The sequence below is a fragment of the Bradysia coprophila genome (assembly GCF_014529535.1).
Source record: "Bradysia coprophila strain Holo2 chromosome IV unlocalized genomic scaffold, BU_Bcop_v1 contig_106, whole genome shotgun sequence".
Taxonomy (NCBI): domain Eukaryota; kingdom Metazoa; phylum Arthropoda; class Insecta; order Diptera; family Sciaridae; genus Bradysia; species Bradysia coprophila.
Window position 1 is genome coordinate 1,242,947 of NW_023503372.1, and position 16,453 is coordinate 1,259,399.

Sequence of the window (16,453 nt, forward strand, 5' to 3'; positions counted from 1 at the left end):
ATAAGAAAAATGATAATTTTCACGTTCGCACAATTAATCTTAGTGCTCCTCGTAGTCGTGAAACGGTTAACAACAATTATTGACGGTTTGACATACTTAGGAACAGAGCGTAATGTTAGCGAAAAATCTCACTTATTTTAGTGAAATTTTAGTGAAACTCAGCGAAATTTCGGTGAAACTCAGCGAAAATTCGGTGAAACTCAGCGAAATTTCAGTGACAGTTTTCTCTAACAACAGCCGCTGGTTAGGAATGGGAGTTTGTCTAAGAAATTCCTCCACCGAAAACGGGATATGGGATCAATGCCCATCCGAGAGACTTTTGATTCTTCTGTCCAAAGAAGACAACCAAATTATCTGATCTTCCAAACAACTCGATTTAATAACTCAATTTACACCTTCGCAATCGTAATCCTAAACACAGGTCACCCTCCTCGGAGGCGTTTTCTTCGACGACACAGACTTCAAAGCCAAAGTTTTGTACTTATCAGAAGCTTCAACCAGCTTCTTTGTAATTCCTGTTTCCTTAGCCGAGTGTCCAGCATCATCCACGAAAAAGAATTCAGCATCTGGTAGTTGTTTGTACAGGTCCCATGCCGTTTTTGCCGGACAGACAACATCGTAACGCCCATGCACAATCGTCACAGGTATCTTAGCGTTGCGAATGATGTAAGCGTTGTCAATTAACTGATTCGGTTCCATGAAACCTTTGTTGATGAAATAATGGCATTCGATTCGGGCAAAGGCCAGAGCTGATGTGTCATTTTCGGCAATCAACAAGTTAGCAGGATTGACCTTCAACGATGAAAATTGTTGACTGTTAAGCCCTGAAATTTGTGTACCTACCTTAAGTTGTATAGTTGCCATTTCCCAACTGCACCAAGCCTTAGCACATCGAAGCCTCTCTGCTTCATCACTACCAGTAAGCCGTTTGTAGTATGCAGAGACCAGGTCATCGTGTTCATTTTCGGGAATCGGTGCCACAAATTTTTCCCACAAGTCAGGGAATATGTAGGACGTTCCGCGTTGACAAAAGAATTGGATTTCCTCGTCGCGAATAGTAAATATTCCACGCAATATCATAGCGACAACGCGATCGATGTGTTTCTCAGCATAGGCTAATGACAGTGTTGAACCCCAACTGCCGCCAAACAATATCCATCGATCCGCTTCAAGATGGACTCTGAATAGAACGAAAAACTTACAGGAATCCTCTAGAAGAATGACTGAGAATGTTGAAATCTATACCTCAACTTCTCCATGTCAGCGACCAGAGACCACGTATCATTTTCCTCTAGACTAAATGCTGGTGTCGATTTTCCAGCACCTCGTTGATCAAAGAGTATAATGTGATATGCTGCCGGATCGAAATATCTTCGATCAAGCGGTGAAAATCCACCTCCAGGACCACTTCAACGAATAGTAATGTTAGAACCATATGAAAGAATCTACAACCTGTCTGTCTTACCCATGAACAAAGACGATTGGTAAACCACTCTTGTTTCCACACTGCTCAAAGTATATCTTGTGAACACTCGATACCTCCAAGTGTCCGACATTGAATGGTTGAATTGGCGGATACATTTTACACTCTTGCGGAAATTTCACACTCATACAGATGTGTCGAGTTGGTAATGCGAACTGTTTACTGTCCAGTATGTTTGATAAGACGATTAAATGCGTTCTACTTGTAGCTAATTTGCTTTTGGAATAAACCTGGCAACGTTGCTTTACTGAATTTAAAAAGATGATAAGCTGTTGGCCGATAAAAATGTTATAAAGCTACAATTATAAGTAATTTGAATTACTCATAGCCATCGATAAGCCCATACCATTCCCAACAATTGTGAGAGATGCTTTTGCTCTTTTCTAATTACAGCCATGTATACTAGGTGACGTAAATCCCACCTTCTATCATTCAAGCAGAAGAACATTCTAATTTTTACTTTTCTTGTCAGAAACCTTTCTCTAGATCCACTTTTGTGCAATAAAAGTCTGCCCCCTTTTCGATATCAATTTTTGTCATTTCAGGAACGTAGCCAGATAGTTTTTTCAGATGGCTCAGGGCCGGCCTAATAATTTTTGTATAAAGAAATTGAAGAAAAATGGTATTTTCACGATCCTCCCGTAGCTTCTGACCTGCCTCCTTTTCATTTTGCGGATTTGTTGGTCACTACTTTTGAACGGCTTGTTAAAAGAAAACAATCAAATTGTCTAATCTTCAAAAGACTCGCTTTAATGTCTCATTTAGAACGTTCTCACAATCATAAATAACTTTGGTAGGAAACGTCTACGGTGTCAAAGTCTTGTACTTATCACAAGCTTCCACCAACTTGTTAGCAGTTCCGGTCTCTTTGGAAGAGTGTCCAGCATCATCCATCAAAAAGAATTCCGCCTCTGGTAGTTGTTTGTACAGGTCCCATGCCGTTTTCACTTGACAAACAACATCATAACGCCCCTGCACAATCGTCACAGGTATTTTGGCGTTGCGAATGATGTAAGCATCATCAATCAACTGATTCGGCTTCAAGAAACCTTTGTTAATGAAATAATGGCATTCGATTCGAGCGAATGCCAGCGCCCAGGTATCATTTTGGATATTCAACAGATTTTCAGGATTGATCTGAAAACAAAATGACAGTAACCAAACTGAGTTACATGTCAGCCCGAAATTGGCTTACATACCTTTAGCTCTACCGTCGACATTTCCCAAGTAGCCCACGCTTTTGCACATCGTAGCCTTTCTGCCTCATCACTTCCAGTGAGTCGTTTGTAGTATGCATAGACGAGGTCATTGCGTTCGATTTTGGGAATCGGTGCCACAAATTTTTCAAACACGTCAGGGAATAGGTAAGACGCTCCGCTTTGATGGGAAAAGTGGACTTTCTCGTCGCTAACAGTAGATATTCCACACAATATCATAGCGCGAACTCGATCAATGTGTTTCTCAGCATAGGCTAATGACAGTGTTGTGCCCCAACTGCCGCCAAACAATATCCATCGGTCCACTTCAAGATGGACTCTGAATAGAAAGAAACATATTTTCAGGGATTCTCCTGAGTGAGTAAAATGGTTGCCGTCTGTATGATACCTCAACTTCTCCATGTCAGCGACCAAATACCACGTATCATTTTCCTCTAGACAAGATGCTGGTGTTGACTTTCCAGCACCTCGTTGATCAAAGAGTATGATGTGATATGCTTCCGGATCGAAATATTGCCGAGCAGAAGGTGTGGTACCACCTCCAGGGCCACTGTGACGGACGGTAATGTTAAAATCATCAAAGTGAATCGACATCCAGTCTCTCTTACCCATGAACAAAGACTATAGGTAAACCGTTCTTGTTTCCAGACTGCTCATAGTATAACGTGTGAATACTGGATACCTCCAAGTGACCGGTATTGAACGGTTCAATTGATGGATACATTTTGCCCTTTTCCACTAATGTGTATTGTTGGATATGTGTTATAAGACGGCCATCAATATATTCTTTGCGGCTAGATGTTTCAGCAGAAGTGTTACTGCTATGGGTAGACCGAGCTGACGATTGTAAGGCATGGGCATTTTGAAACAATGATAAGTAAATAGATAGAACAAACACGAACATAGTAGAAAACACGAATTTACAACACGGATTCCCTCAAGAAGTTGAATGTTTTGTACTTGAAAGCTTGGGAAAAAAAACAGAACTACCGTGGTTCAGCCACGTATCCAGTTTAATTCAAATTAAAATTATATTTTGTTCAACCGATAGATTATATTGCATTTGAACTTAATTGTTTTATCAGCAGCAACTAGCTCGCGTTTAGTGGGACATTAGTTTATACCAAAAATCGTTATGCGAAAACTCGTTGAATCGGAAAATTTGAATTTTTGTATGGGAATTCACGTTCGAAGTACGATATTTATATGTTCTTTTTAAACAGGTTTAATCAACGCACTTCAAGCAAAAGTGGTACTCTAAATAGGGCACTGAAACTTGACAGTGCTTCATACAAAATTTTACACTGTAAAAAGAGTGGTGATAAAATTGCATACAAAATAGTACTCTATTTGGCAGCTGTCGTAAATGGCACTTTTGCTTGAAGTGCGTTGGTTTAGTGCATAATGTGTAAGGCTACACATTTGGGGAGGTCACACATACACAGATACGCGGGTAGTTGAAGTTTCTGTGTATGAAAAGTCGTATGTTACCTGACCCACACTTTTAAAAGGCATGTAATTAAAGTGATAGCTATTTAATAAGAAATGATCACAAGAAAATAGGAAATGATCACTAGAAAAAGAGAAATGATCACAATTTTTTTATGATAGCAATAAAAATAGAATTTGATCACCAAAAAATAAGAATTTGATCACTAAATATATGCAATTTTACCACTAACATATGATCGTCTCGAAATAAGAAATGATCTACAATTATACGAATTTGATTACAAAAAATAAAGAAATGATCGTGCAAAATAAAAAATTTGATTGCAAGAAATAAGGATATGCTATCTATTATTCTGTTTGATTATTAGACGATGCAAGAGAAAAAAAAATTAACACCTAAGTTACCAACACCGTTCCGGCGCCCGGCTCGCATTGCGGCCCTCCGCTTCGCTACGGGGCAATGGGCCGGATCGCTCGGCGTGTTAAAACGCTTTTTATGTGCAATGAATTACACAGACTAATTATTAGACGATGCGAGAGAGAAAAAATTAACTCCTAAGTTACCAACACCGTTCCGGCGCCCGGCTCGCATTGCGGCCCTCCGCTTCGCTCCGGGGCAATGGGCCGGATCGCTCGGCGTGTTAAAACGCTTTTTATGTGTATTCGTTCGGACTTTTAGTGATCAAATTCTTTACTTTTAGTGATCAAATTCTTTATTTTTAGTGATCAAATTCTTTATTTTTAGTGATCACATTTGATTTAGCGGGTGGTAGGTACTACTTGTGATCACTTCTTATTTTAGGTTGATAGAATCTTATTTCGTAGTGTTATATTTGAAAAACTGGTTGTGATCACATTCTTATTTTCCTGCAATCATTTTAATTTTCAAGTGATCAATTCTTATTTTAGATTTATCGCTTTTATTTCTTCCCCTTTTAAAATGGCTATCTAAGTGATCTACGGTTTTCACTAAAAATCATTGGGTTTCTCGATACCGAAACGTCCTCTTATTCTTTGCGAATCTGCGATCACCACATTGAATTAAAACATAGCACGGCTTCTAGCATTCATTACAATAGAAAATATTTGGAGGCCTGAATCAGCCTGACTGATGGTATCAGAATCGGCGTTGCATTTCTTTCGTACAGACCAAAAGGTGTACTTTCGACCCAGTCTTTACATCTTTTTGCTCCGAGCAACATTATACTAGTATAGCTATGGCGCATCAAAAAATCACATTCCGAACAAAAGTTGACACAACTGGGAGAGAATGTGACGATTTTGGTCTGCCTGAATATAAAATCGATTCACGCAACGCACTTCCTTGACTCACGGCCTTTTAATAGAGCCCTCAAATTCACTAGACGGGAGTTTGTATTAACTTTGAGCATAGCCAACGGCTTTCCTATCAATATCCTCTCACTCTCTGTCCACTTTTCAGCAATAAAAGCCCGTTTTACTTCTTGCTTTACTTCTGTTTTATTGCCGTTTCAAAACAATAATAAATCCTTGTTGTGTAACTTCGATATTCGAAACAATTTTTGTTGATTTTTCAAATGAACATTTTATTAAACAATCAAATTGCCTGATCTTCAAAAGACTCGCTTTAATGTCTTAGTTAGAAGGTTCTCACAACCATAAATAACTTTGGTAAGAAACGTCTACGGTGCCAGAGTCTTGTACTTATCACAAGCTTCCACCAACTTGTTACCAACACCGGGCTCCTTAGAAGAGTGTCCAGCATCATCCACCAGAAAGAATTCAGCCTCTGGTAGTTGTTTGTACAGGTCCCATGCCGTTTTCGCTGGACAGACCATATCATACCGTCCCTGCACAATTGTCACAGGTATTTTAGCGTTCCGAATGATGCAAGCGTCGTCAATCAACTGATTCGGCTTCAAGAAACCTTTGTTGATGAAAAAGTGACATTCGATTCGAGCGAAAGCCAGCGCGGTATCATTTTCGACCCGCAACAAATCTTCAGGATTTACCTGAAAACAAGTAAATTAAATGTGTCATCGACAAGATAAAAACCAAACTCAGTTAACTTGATCGACTTATCAGCCCAACATTTGCTCACATACCTTAAGTTGTACAGTTGCTTTTTCCCAAGCTTGCCACGCTTTAGCACATCGAAGCCTTTCTTTTTTATCACTACCAGTAAGCCGTTTGTAGTATGCAGACACGAAGTCATCGCGTTCGTTTTCTGGAATCGGTGCCACAAATTTTTCCCACAAATCGGGGAATAAGTAAGACGTTCCGCTTTGATAGAAAAATTGGATTTCTTCGGCACGAGCAGTAAATATTCCACGCAATATCAGAGCTAGAACACGATCAATGTGCTTCTCAGCATAGGCTAATGATAGTGTTGAGCCCCAACTGCCGCCAAACAATATCCATCGGTCCACTCCTAGATATGCTCTAAATAGTAAGACAAAATCTCAGCATTGGGGTTGTCGGATTCGCTCAAATAAAGACAAATTTTTATTATTTGCCAATATAACATAAAATATTGAACAAATTCTCAGCGATCTTTTCGAGTGAGTAAAATAGTTGCCGTCTGTACGATACCTCAATTTCTCCATGTCAGCGACCAAATACCACGTATCATTTTCCTCTAGACAAGATGCTGGTGTTGATTTTCCAGCACCTCGTTGATCAAAGAGTATGATGTGATATGCTTCCGGATCAAAAAATTGCCGGGCAGAAGGTGTGGTACCAGCTCCAGGGCCACTGTGACGGACGGTAATGTTAAAATCATCAAAGTGAATCAACATCCAGTCCCTTTTACCCATGAACAAAGACGATAGGTAAACCGCTCTTGTTTCCACACTGCTCATAGTATATTGTGTGAATACTGGATACCTGCAAGTGCCCGACATTGAACGGTTCAATTGGTGGATACATTTTGCCCTTTTCCACTAATTTGTATTGTTGGATATGTGTTATAAGACGGCCATCAATATATTCTTTGCGGCTAGATGTTTCAGCAGAAGTGTTACTGCTATGGGTAGACCGAGCTGACGATTGTAAGGCATGGGCATTTTGAAACAATGATAAGTAAATATATAGAACAAACAAGACCATAGTAGAAAACACGAATTTACAACACGGACTCCCTCAAGAAGTTTACTGTTTTGTAATTGAAAGCTTGGAAATAAAAAAAGAGAGCCACCGCGGTTCATCCACGTATCCAGTTTAATTCAAATTGAAATTATAACTTGTTCAACCGATAGATATTTTGCATTTGAACTTAATTGTTTTATCAGCAGCAACTAGCTCGCGTTTAGTGGGACATTAGCTTATACCAAAAATCATTAATGCGAAAACTCGTTGAATCGGAAAATTTGAATTTTTGTATGGGAATTCACCTTCAAAGTACGATATTTATATGTTGTTTTTAAAGAAACAGGTTTAGTGCATAACGTGTAAGGCTACACATTTGGGGAGGTCACACATACACAGATACGCGGGTAGTTGAAGTTTCTGTGTATGAAAAGTCGTGTGTTACCTGACCCATACTTATTAAAATGGCTATCTAAGTGATCTACGGTTTATACTAAAAATCATTGGGTCTTTCGATACCGAAACTTCCTCTTTTTCTCTTTGCGAATCTGCGATCACCACATTGAATTAAAACATAGCACGGCTTCTAGCATTCATTACAATAGAAAATATTTGTAGGCCTGAATCAGCCTGACCAAAAGACCAAAAGGTGTACTTTCGACCCAGTCTTTACATCTTTTTGCTCCGAGCAACATTATGCTAGTATAGCTATGGCGCACCAAAAAATTACATGCCGAACAAAAGTTGACACAACTGGGTGAGAAAGTGACGATTTTGGTCCGCCTGACTATAAAATTGATTTAGAGCCTTTTGGAGACCTCAAATTCACCAGAGGTGTAATGACGGGGGTTAATATTAGCTTTGAGCATAGCCAAGGGCTCTTTTCCTATCAATATCCTCTTACACTCTGTCCACTTTTCAGCAAAAAAAGCCCGTTTTTTTCGATTTCTTATTAAGAGAAAACAATCAATTTGCTTTACTTCTGTTGCATTGCCGTTTCAACACAATAATAAATCCTTGTTGCGTAGCTTTGATATTCGAAACGGTTTTTGTTGATTTTTCAAATGAAGACTGGCTTTAATGTCTCAGTTAGAACGTTCTCACGATCATATATAACTTTAGCAAGGAAAGTTTACCGTGCCAAAGTCTTGTACTTATCACAAACTTCCACCAACTTGTTTCCAACTCCGGGCTCCTTAGAAGAGTGTCCAGCATCATCCACCAGAAAGAACTCAGCTTCTGGTAGTTGTTTGTAAAGGTCCCATGCCGTTTTCGCTGGACAGACCATATCATAACGTGACTGCACAATCGTCACAGGTATTTTAGCGTTCCGAATAATGCAAGCGTCGTCAATCAACTGATTCGGCTTAAAAAAACCTTTGTTAATGCAAAAATGGCATTCGATTCGAGCGAAAGCCAGCGTCTTGGTATCATTTTCAACCCGCGACAAATCTTTGGGATTAACCTGAAAGCAAGTAAATTAAATGTGTGATCGACCATCAGACTATAGTCAAACTTGATCGGCCTGTCAGCCCAACATTTGCTCACATACCTTAACTTGTACCGTTGCCTTTTCCCAAGCGTGCCACGCTTTAGCACATCGAAGCCGTTCTGCTTTATCACTACCAGTAAGCCGTTTGTAGTATGCAGACACGAAGTCATCGCGTTCGTTTTCTGGAATCGGTGCCTCAAATTTTTCCCACAAATCGGGGAATAAGAAGGACGTTCCGCTTTGATAGAAAAATTGGATTTCTTCGGCACGAGCAGTATATATTCCAAACAATATCATAGCGAGAACGCGATCAATGTGTTTCTCAGCATAGGCTAGTGACAGTGTTGAGCCCCAACTGCCACCGAACAATATCCATCGGTCCACTCCCAGATATGCTCTAAATAGTAAGACAAATTCTCAGCGATCTTTTCGTGTGAGTGAAGTAGTTGCAGTCTGTACCTCAACTTCTCCATGTCATCTACCAGAGACCACGTATCATTTTCCTCTAGACTAAATGCTGGTGTCGATTTTCCAGCACCTCGTTGATCAAAGAGTATGATGTGATATGCTTCCGGATCAAAATATTGTCTATTAGAAGGTGAGAGCCCACCTCCAGGACCACTTTAACGAATTACAATGTTAAAATCATCAAAGTGAATCAACAACCTGTCTCTCCTACCCATGAACAAAGACAATAGGTAAACCGTTCTTGTTTCCACACTGCTCATAGTATATCTTGTGAACACTGGATACCTCCAAGTGACCGGTATTGAAAGGTTCAATTGGTGGATACAGTTTGCCCTCTTTCAGTAATTTGTATTGTTGGATATGTGTTACAAGACGGCCATCAATATATTCTTTACGGCTAGATGATTCAACAGAACTGTTACTAGAGGCCGTCGAGAATCGTACGGCAAGAGCATTCAGAATAAATGATAAGAAAATATGTAGAAGAAACATGTAGTAGACGATATTTACGAATTTACGACACAGTCTTAGTTCTCTGAAGTAGTCTACCGTTCTGCAGTTGAAAGCTTGGAAATATAAAAATTAAAAGCAGAACCACCGTGGTTCAGCCACGTATCTATTTTAATTCAAATTGAAATGATAACTTGCTCAACCGGTTAAAAGTTGAACTTAATTTTTTTATCAAAAGCAGCTAGCTGCGCCAACAATCCACACGTTTATTTCGGAATAAGCTTATAGCGAACAGTATTATGCGAAAACTCGTCGAATCTAAAAATTTGAATTTTTGTAATGGAATTCACGTAATACTTACCTTGTTTTTAAAGAATAAGAAACAGATCTAATGAGTAACACGCAGGGCTGTAAACTTTGGGGAGCTCACGCAGATACAGATACGTGGGTCACTCACGACCTCATTCAAAAAACTTCACCTTCTTTAAAGGAGTCGTCTGTCACACACGTATCTAATAAAATAGCTTCCTCAGCTACGCCTCGATCGGCAAATTTCGCACCATTTCCATCATTTGTAATCATCATCACGTAACATACCATTGCCATGATTACAGTCATAGAATTACTTATCAATAATAGGCCAAATGATGGAAGTGGAACTTCTCATGTGAAGTTAACCGATTCAATGCAAAGCCGAATGCTATCGCTGACAATTGTTACAGATGTTTCTCCTTATATTACTGCTCTGAACTGAGGCCTTACTAATTAGAATCAATCAAAAATCTCCTCCTTTTCTCACTTTTCCTACCATTTGTCTTCCAGTTCATTTCGCGAATTGAGTTACTTGTTAAAAAAAAAAACAATCAAATTACATGATCTTCAAAAGGCTCGCTTTAATATTTCAGTGTAAGCGTCCTTACAACAACAGCTAACTTTTGTAGCAACAGTCTACTATGCCGAAGACTTAGGAGTCAAACTTTTGTACTTATCGCATGCTTCTACCAATTTCTTTGTTGTTCCGGCCTCCTTTGCCGAGTGTCCAGCATCATCCACGAAAAAGAATTCAGCCTCTGGTAGTTGTTTGTACAGGTCCCATGCCGTTTTCGCTGGACAAACCACATCATAACGTCCCTGCACTATCGTCACAGGTATTTTAGCGTCACGTATGATATGAGCGTCGTCAATCAACTGATTCGGTTTCATGAAACCTTTGTTGTTGAAAAAGTGGCATTCAATTCGAGCGAAAGCCAGAGCCCATGTATCATCTTCGGCGCGTAACAGATTTTCTGGATTCACCTGAAGGACAATAACCAAACTGAGTTAACTTGATCGACTTGTCAGCCCCAAAGCTCACAAACCTTCAGCTGTGACGTAGCCATTTCCCAAGTAGACCATGCTTTGGCACATCGTAGCCTCTCTGCTTCATCATTTCCAGTGAGTCGTTTGTAGTATGCAGACACGAAGTCATTGCGTTCGTTTTCGGGAATCGGTGCCACATATTTTTCCCACACGTCAGGGAATATGTAGGACGATCCGCTCTGATAGAAAAATTGAATTTCCTCGTCACGAAGAGTGAAAATGCCGCGCAATATCATAGCGACAACGCGATCGATGTGTTTCTCAGCATAGGCTAATGACAGTGTTGAACCCCAACTGCCGCCAAACAATATCCATCGATCCACTTCAAGATGGACTCTGAATAGAACGAAAAACTTACAGGAATCCTTTTGAAGAATGACTGAGAATGTTGAAATCTATACCTCAACTTCTCCATGTCAGCGACCAGAGACCACGTATCATTTTCCTCTAGACTAAATGCTGGTGTCGATTTTCCAGCACCTCGTTGATCAAAGAGTATAATGTGATATGCTTCCGGATCGAAATATTTTCGATCATAAGGTGAGATGCCACCCCCAGGGCCACTGTAACGAATAGTAGCGTTAAAACCATCAAAATGAATCGACAATCGGTCTGTTTTACCCATGAACAAAGACGATTGGTAAACCACTCTTGTTTCCACACTGCTCATAGTATATCTTGTGAACACTGGATACCTCCAAGTGACCGGTATTGAAAGGTTCAATTGGTGGATACATTTTGCACTTTTCCGGAAATTTCACACTCGAACAGATATGTCGAATCGGTAATGCGAATTGTCGAGTATGTTTTGTGTGACAGTTATCAATATGTGCTGTACGGCCAGCTGTTTGAATAGAAGTGATAATGGTATGTGTTAACCGAACCGACAAGCGTAGAGCAAGTGAATTTAGAAAAAATGATAAATTGTTCAACCGATAAAAATGTTGCATTTGAACGTATTTGTTTTATCAGTTTTGGCAGCTGCGACAACAATGTACTGAAATGGTTTCCATCACATGTTTCAATTGTTATGATTAAGATGAGTAATAGCCTGTTGATAAGTTTCTTTATCTTGTAGTGCGTTCGTCTGTATTAAAAACCAGAACTTACTCAACAATCGACTGTGCAATTACGAAAACTGCTAACAGAAAACAGATAATTATTGCACTATAAAGACCGGTAATATAGAATAACAGTTTGCACAGTTATATGTTTTGACATAAAAGTGACAGGACTTTGAACTGACAACTTAAGAAAAACGCAGAGCCGTATTATCGTTTTCAGCGGTTTGTTACAAGGTCATTTCGAAATGTCAAATTTCATCCACAGAAGGCAACTTAACCTCAACTTTCAGGTTGACAAAAATTTTAACGAAAAAATTTCAAAGAAATTGGTTGACGTTTAGGTTATGGTCATCTCTGTGGATGAAATCGCCGGCGTTCGTATTGTCAAAGTTCAAGTTTACAGTTTTTTGGAACAAACATACGGGCAATTAAAAAAAAGGAGAAACAACTACCTCTCTAGCCAAGGCAATAACTATTTTTAGGAATTAAGAAAAATTGTCAAAAATAGACCATGCCTCTAACATCTCTTCTAAGCCGATACTGAAAGATGATAAGCACTGTTAACCTATAGAAATGTTGCATTTGATTGTGTTGGATCACTCGAGATACTAGTATATGTACGAAATTCAACTACTCAGTAGTCTCTTTTTTCTTTTCCTATAAGTGGACAAACACTTCCGCGCAATGAAAGACTATTGAAATGTCCTACTGATGCTCTGATACTGCCGAAAATCCAGCACTGACAAATGGCTTTACTCTAAATACTATTAACAGATCGCAGTTTTCATATGATAGAGCACTTAGTGGCTTAGTACATTGCACTCACTCATACATAATACTAAAAATAGTAATTTACGCAACAAGTTTCGAAATGGCTCTGATTTTGCAATTAGATGTGAAGATAAACAAATTATGTGTCACAAAAACTCCTAATTTTAAAACGTGTTGCGGTTTACTATGCATTTTCCGTCCATAAAAAATCTCAAAGTAGATACCCGAATGTTTAGTAGAGTTGATAGTAAACCATTTGGTTTTGTCATAGCTTTAGTCAAGTCATTTAAATTAAGTGGTTAAAAATGAGTCATAACAATACCCTCTCTAGCAACCAAACTACTTTTATTAACACGTAGCGGATAATGCTCGAGCAGGCACTTTAGGCACGCCGGAAAGTGCTAATGGAGTTGAGGAATATCTCCAAATGAATTTCTAAAAATCAAAAGTCAAATTTTTGATTTTTAGAAATGAGGTATTCCTCGACTCCCTAAGCACTTTCCGGTGTGCCTAAAGTTGATGGTACTTATCAACGTAACCCCACTAAATGTTTCGTCCAGAAGTCCTTAACCTCAATTAATTGACGTTGACTGCGTTCAATTTACCGGTTTTTACATGAAAATCGTTCGTTCTATTCATTCGATATTTTTCGACATGTCTGACAGCTGGGATCGTGTCTGACGTTTACAAGGTCATGAAAATGATCTATTACAGCGTAGTCAGTCAAAATGTAGAATAGTGTTTCTAGAATACAAAGAAATAAGGTGTGAATTTAACGCAGAGAGCTGAGACTTTGTTTGCTAGAGAGTATTGGCCATAACCATTATACAGCGACCAAAAGCTTGCATGAAAAAGTTCACGTTTCGCAACGGAATTGCCTTTCTTTTGTCACAACCGTTTTTTCACTGTATTTATTTCGGGAAAATGATTATTTTGTCGCCAGTTTTCGTTTGCTGTGTATGGCTTGTTGGTTAATGGCTCTACGACAGTACGATGAAGTCATTTTGTGTTTTGTATCGCGTTCTCACAACATCGATACTCAACAATACTCAATTAAATAAACAGTTTAATGTTTATGAAATATGTTATCGCACTAATAGACAAACATCAGCCCAATTAAATAAAAATTTGTCCTCTCTTCCGATATCAATTTTTTCCTGCTTTCCATTTTGCGGATCATCACTTTGAATGGTTTGTTAAATGAAAACAGCCAAATTCTTTCATCCTCACAAGACATTCTTTAATATCACAGTCTAGGGAAAGTCTACGGAGTTAACGTTTTGTACTTATCACATGCTTCAAGCAACTTCATAAGAATTCCGGTCTCCTTAGGTGAATGACCAGCATCATCCACGAAAAAGAATTCAGCTTCCGGTAGTTGTTTGTAAAGGTCCCATGCCGTTTTTGCTGGACACACCATATCATAACGTCCCTGCACTATCGTCACAGGTATTTTAGCGTCACGAATGATGTAAGCTTCATCAATTAATTGATTCGGCTTCAAAAAACCTTTGTTGATGAAATAATGACATTCGATTCGAGCGAAAGCCAGAGCCCATGTATCATTTTCGGCTCGCAATATGTTTTCGGGATTAACCTAAACACAAAGAAATTAAATTGAGTCTACTCAATCAGCAACTAAATGAGCTTGCCTTTAGTTGTAAAGTTGCCATTTCCCAAGTGGACCACGCCTTCGCACATCGGAGCCTCTCTGTCTCATCACTTCCAATGAGCCTTTTGTAGTATGCAGAGACAAAATCATCGCGTTCGTTTTCTGGAATCGGGGCCACGTATTTTTCCCACACGTCAGGGAATATGTAGGACGTTCCGCTTTGAAATAAAAATGTAATTTCCTCGTCCCGGAGAGTGAAAATTCCTCTCAAAATCATTGCGAGAACATGATCAATGTGTTTCTCAGCATAGGCTAATGACAGTGTTGAACCCCAACTACCACCAAACAATATCCATCGGTCCACTCCTAGATGGACTCTAAATAGAAAGATAATTTTCAGCTATGAGTGACTGAGAATGTTGAAATCTATACCTTAACTTCTCCATGTCATCGACCAAAAACTCCGTATCATTTTCCTCTAGACAAAATGCTGGTGTCGATTTTCCAGCACCTCGTTGATCAAAGAGTATAATGTGATATGCTTCCGGATCAAAATATTGTCGATCTGTAGGCGCAAAACTACACCCCGGACCACTGTAACGAATGGTAATGTCAAAACCATCAAAGCAGAGACTACTTTTGAGAACAAATTTTCCATATTTCCTTGAATTTTCCCACGTTTTCCCTAATTTTTGAAAAAAACATTTTTGAGAAAATTGGTAAAAATATTGGAAAATACGAGAAAATTGCGGAAAATCTAGGAAAATTCTCGAAAATATTTTCACAAAAATATTCCCTGTGTGAATGGACAACCTGTCTCTCTTACCCATGAACAAAGACGATTGGTAAACCATTCTTGTTTCCACACTGCTCGTAATACATCGTGTGAATACTGGATACCTGCAAGTATCCCACGTTGAAAGGTTCAATTGGTGGATACATTTTCTGGAAATTCTACACTCGAACAGATATGTCGAATCGGTAATGCTCTACGGCTAGATGTTTCAATAGAAGTGGTAATTTTATGTGTTACCCGAACTTAAGAGAGTGATAATGTGTGTTGTACTGACGACTGTAGACAAATCAAAACTTACTCAACAGTCGACGTCCTTCCCAGTATGCCTATAATAACAATTGCACTATGAAAACCGGTATTATAGACTTGCAATGTGTAGTTTATAGACTAGGTGACATCATTTTTCATAAAAAATAATCTTTTATCTCAAAACAATTCTAACAACAAATCGAATTCGCCTGTGCAACTGCTGCTAATGAATGCGAAAATCAACGAAATTATACATTCGAAAAACCACAACATCATGGAGAGAAATATTAGAATTTTTACTGAACATGCTGTTAGTCCTGGACGTGTCTGTAAAACACACATTAATGAAACAATTTTCCTTGCACAGCAGCTTTTCTGACGTAAACTAAAGTTGATGTTGTAGTTAGAATCTCATTAGATAACTTTAAAATTCCTTTTCCTTCCTGGTGACGCTACTTAACGATATAAAGTAAATAATAGCTCATTAGGGTGTACCGTTTCTAAGACATATGTACACCGATGTACACAGACATACGAAAAAGATGGTACACCGGAATTCTTGAACTTTGTAATTGCCAGAATAGTTATTTATAGGGAAACTAGGAAATAAGAGCGAAGTTTTACGGCCAGAGCGAAATTGGAATTTCCCTTTTGCTTCCAGAGGTTTTTATATTGGCATTTGATTAACCCTGTTTCTCCACAAACCGAAAAAATCAATTTGTTACATCATTTTTCAAACCTAAAACAAGGATGACAGTTCGGTGGATAAAATGTTTATTTTCTCCACAGTCAAAACAAGAGGGGAGAAAAAAGTAATTTTCTACTCCGATCTGTCATCACACAAAGCGTCAGCAAAACATCACATTCTCATGGCCAGAAAATAAGATTAATTACGCCGCATATATGAAATATTGATTTGTTCACCGGTGTTTCGAAATTTCATTTCGAGGCTGTTGTCAAAAGATAAAATGAAA

The 16,453-nt window shown here is 38.8% G+C and overlaps 4 protein-coding genes across 8 annotated transcripts in view; 1 reads left to right on the forward strand and 3 right to left on the reverse strand.

Moving 5' to 3' along the window:
- LOC119070788 (schwannomin-interacting protein 1 homolog) overlaps nt 1–16,453 on the forward strand; it is an 89,269-nt gene that overhangs the window by 44,365 nt on the left and 28,451 nt on the right. The gene's annotated exons all lie outside the window — the stretch shown is intronic.
- Nucleotides 351–15,468, reverse strand: LOC119070792 (probable proline iminopeptidase). Of its 3 annotated transcripts, none has more exons than XM_037175272.1 (4): nt 15,261–15,409; nt 1,246–1,407; nt 844–1,180; nt 351–792 (listed from the first exon to the last, which is right to left on the reverse strand). In XM_037175272.1, the coding sequence occupies exons 1-4, from the start codon at nt 15,374–15,376 to the stop codon at nt 412–414; spliced, it is 996 nt and encodes a 331-aa protein (XP_037031167.1). In that variant the 5' UTR covers nt 15,377–15,409; the 3' UTR covers nt 351–411. The 3 variants fall into 3 exon arrangements, with proteins under 3 accessions (XP_037031167.1, XP_037031166.1, XP_037031168.1); XM_037175271.1 differs by lacking the exon at nt 15,261–15,409 and adding an exon at nt 1,466–1,720; XM_037175273.1 differs by lacking the exons at nt 351–792; nt 844–1,180; nt 1,246–1,407 and adding exons at nt 14,038–14,419; nt 14,475–14,811; nt 14,867–15,028 and having other exon boundaries at nt 15,261–15,468.
- Nucleotides 2,208–3,737, reverse strand: LOC119070791 (probable proline iminopeptidase). The gene is made up of 4 exons (XM_037175270.1): nt 3,309–3,737; nt 3,089–3,250; nt 2,683–3,019; nt 2,208–2,620 (listed from the first exon to the last, which is right to left on the reverse strand). Exons 1-4 carry the CDS (start codon nt 3,602–3,604, stop codon nt 2,288–2,290), a joined length of 1,128 nt encoding a protein of 375 aa, XP_037031165.1. The 5' UTR covers nt 3,605–3,737; the 3' UTR covers nt 2,208–2,287.
- LOC119070790 (probable proline iminopeptidase) lies at nt 10,497–12,209 on the reverse strand. Of its 2 annotated transcripts, XM_037175269.1 has the most exons (5): nt 12,098–12,209; nt 11,609–11,831; nt 11,389–11,550; nt 10,987–11,323; nt 10,497–10,924 (listed from the first exon to the last, which is right to left on the reverse strand). In XM_037175269.1, the coding sequence occupies exons 2-5, from the start codon at nt 11,722–11,724 to the stop codon at nt 10,580–10,582; spliced, it is 960 nt and encodes a 319-aa protein (XP_037031164.1). In that variant the 5' UTR covers nt 11,725–11,831; nt 12,098–12,209; the 3' UTR covers nt 10,497–10,579. The 2 variants fall into 2 exon arrangements, with proteins under 2 accessions (XP_037031164.1, XP_037031163.1); XM_037175268.1 differs by lacking the exon at nt 12,098–12,209 and having other exon boundaries at nt 11,609–12,088.

Bases quoted from the DNA above. Each gene is read 5' to 3' on its own strand.
- LOC119070790 (XM_037175268.1), bottom strand. From the start codon at position 11,937: ATGCAACATTTTTATCGGTTGAACAATTTATCATTTTTTCTAAATTCA. The intron at 11,551-11,608 runs GTAAAACAGACC...TATTCGTTACAG, and splicing joins CCAATCGTCTTTGTTCATGG to TGGCCCTGGGGGTGGCATCT. The intron at 10,925-10,986 runs GTTTGTGAGCTT...ATTGTCCTTCAG, and splicing joins TGGCTACGTCACAGCTGAAG to GTGAATCCAGAAAATCTGTT.
- LOC119070792 (XM_037175271.1), bottom strand. From the start codon at position 1,611: ATGAGTGTGAAATTTCCGCAAGAGTGTAAAATGTATCCGCCAATTCAA. The intron at 1,408-1,465 runs GTAAGACAGACA...TATTCGTTGAAG, and splicing joins CCAATCGTCTTTGTTCATGG to TGGTCCTGGAGGTGGATTTT. The intron at 1,181-1,245 runs GTATAGATTTCA...CGTTCTATTCAG, and splicing joins GCTGACATGGAGAAGTTGAG to AGTCCATCTTGAAGCGGATC.
- LOC119070791 (XM_037175270.1), bottom strand. From the start codon at position 3,604: ATGTTCGTGTTTGTTCTATCTATTTACTTATCATTGTTTCAAAATGCC. The intron at 3,251-3,308 runs GTAAGAGAGACT...CGTCCGTCACAG, and splicing joins CCTATAGTCTTTGTTCATGG to TGGCCCTGGAGGTGGTACCA. The intron at 3,020-3,088 runs GTATCATACAGA...CTTTCTATTCAG, and splicing joins GCTGACATGGAGAAGTTGAG to AGTCCATCTTGAAGTGGACC.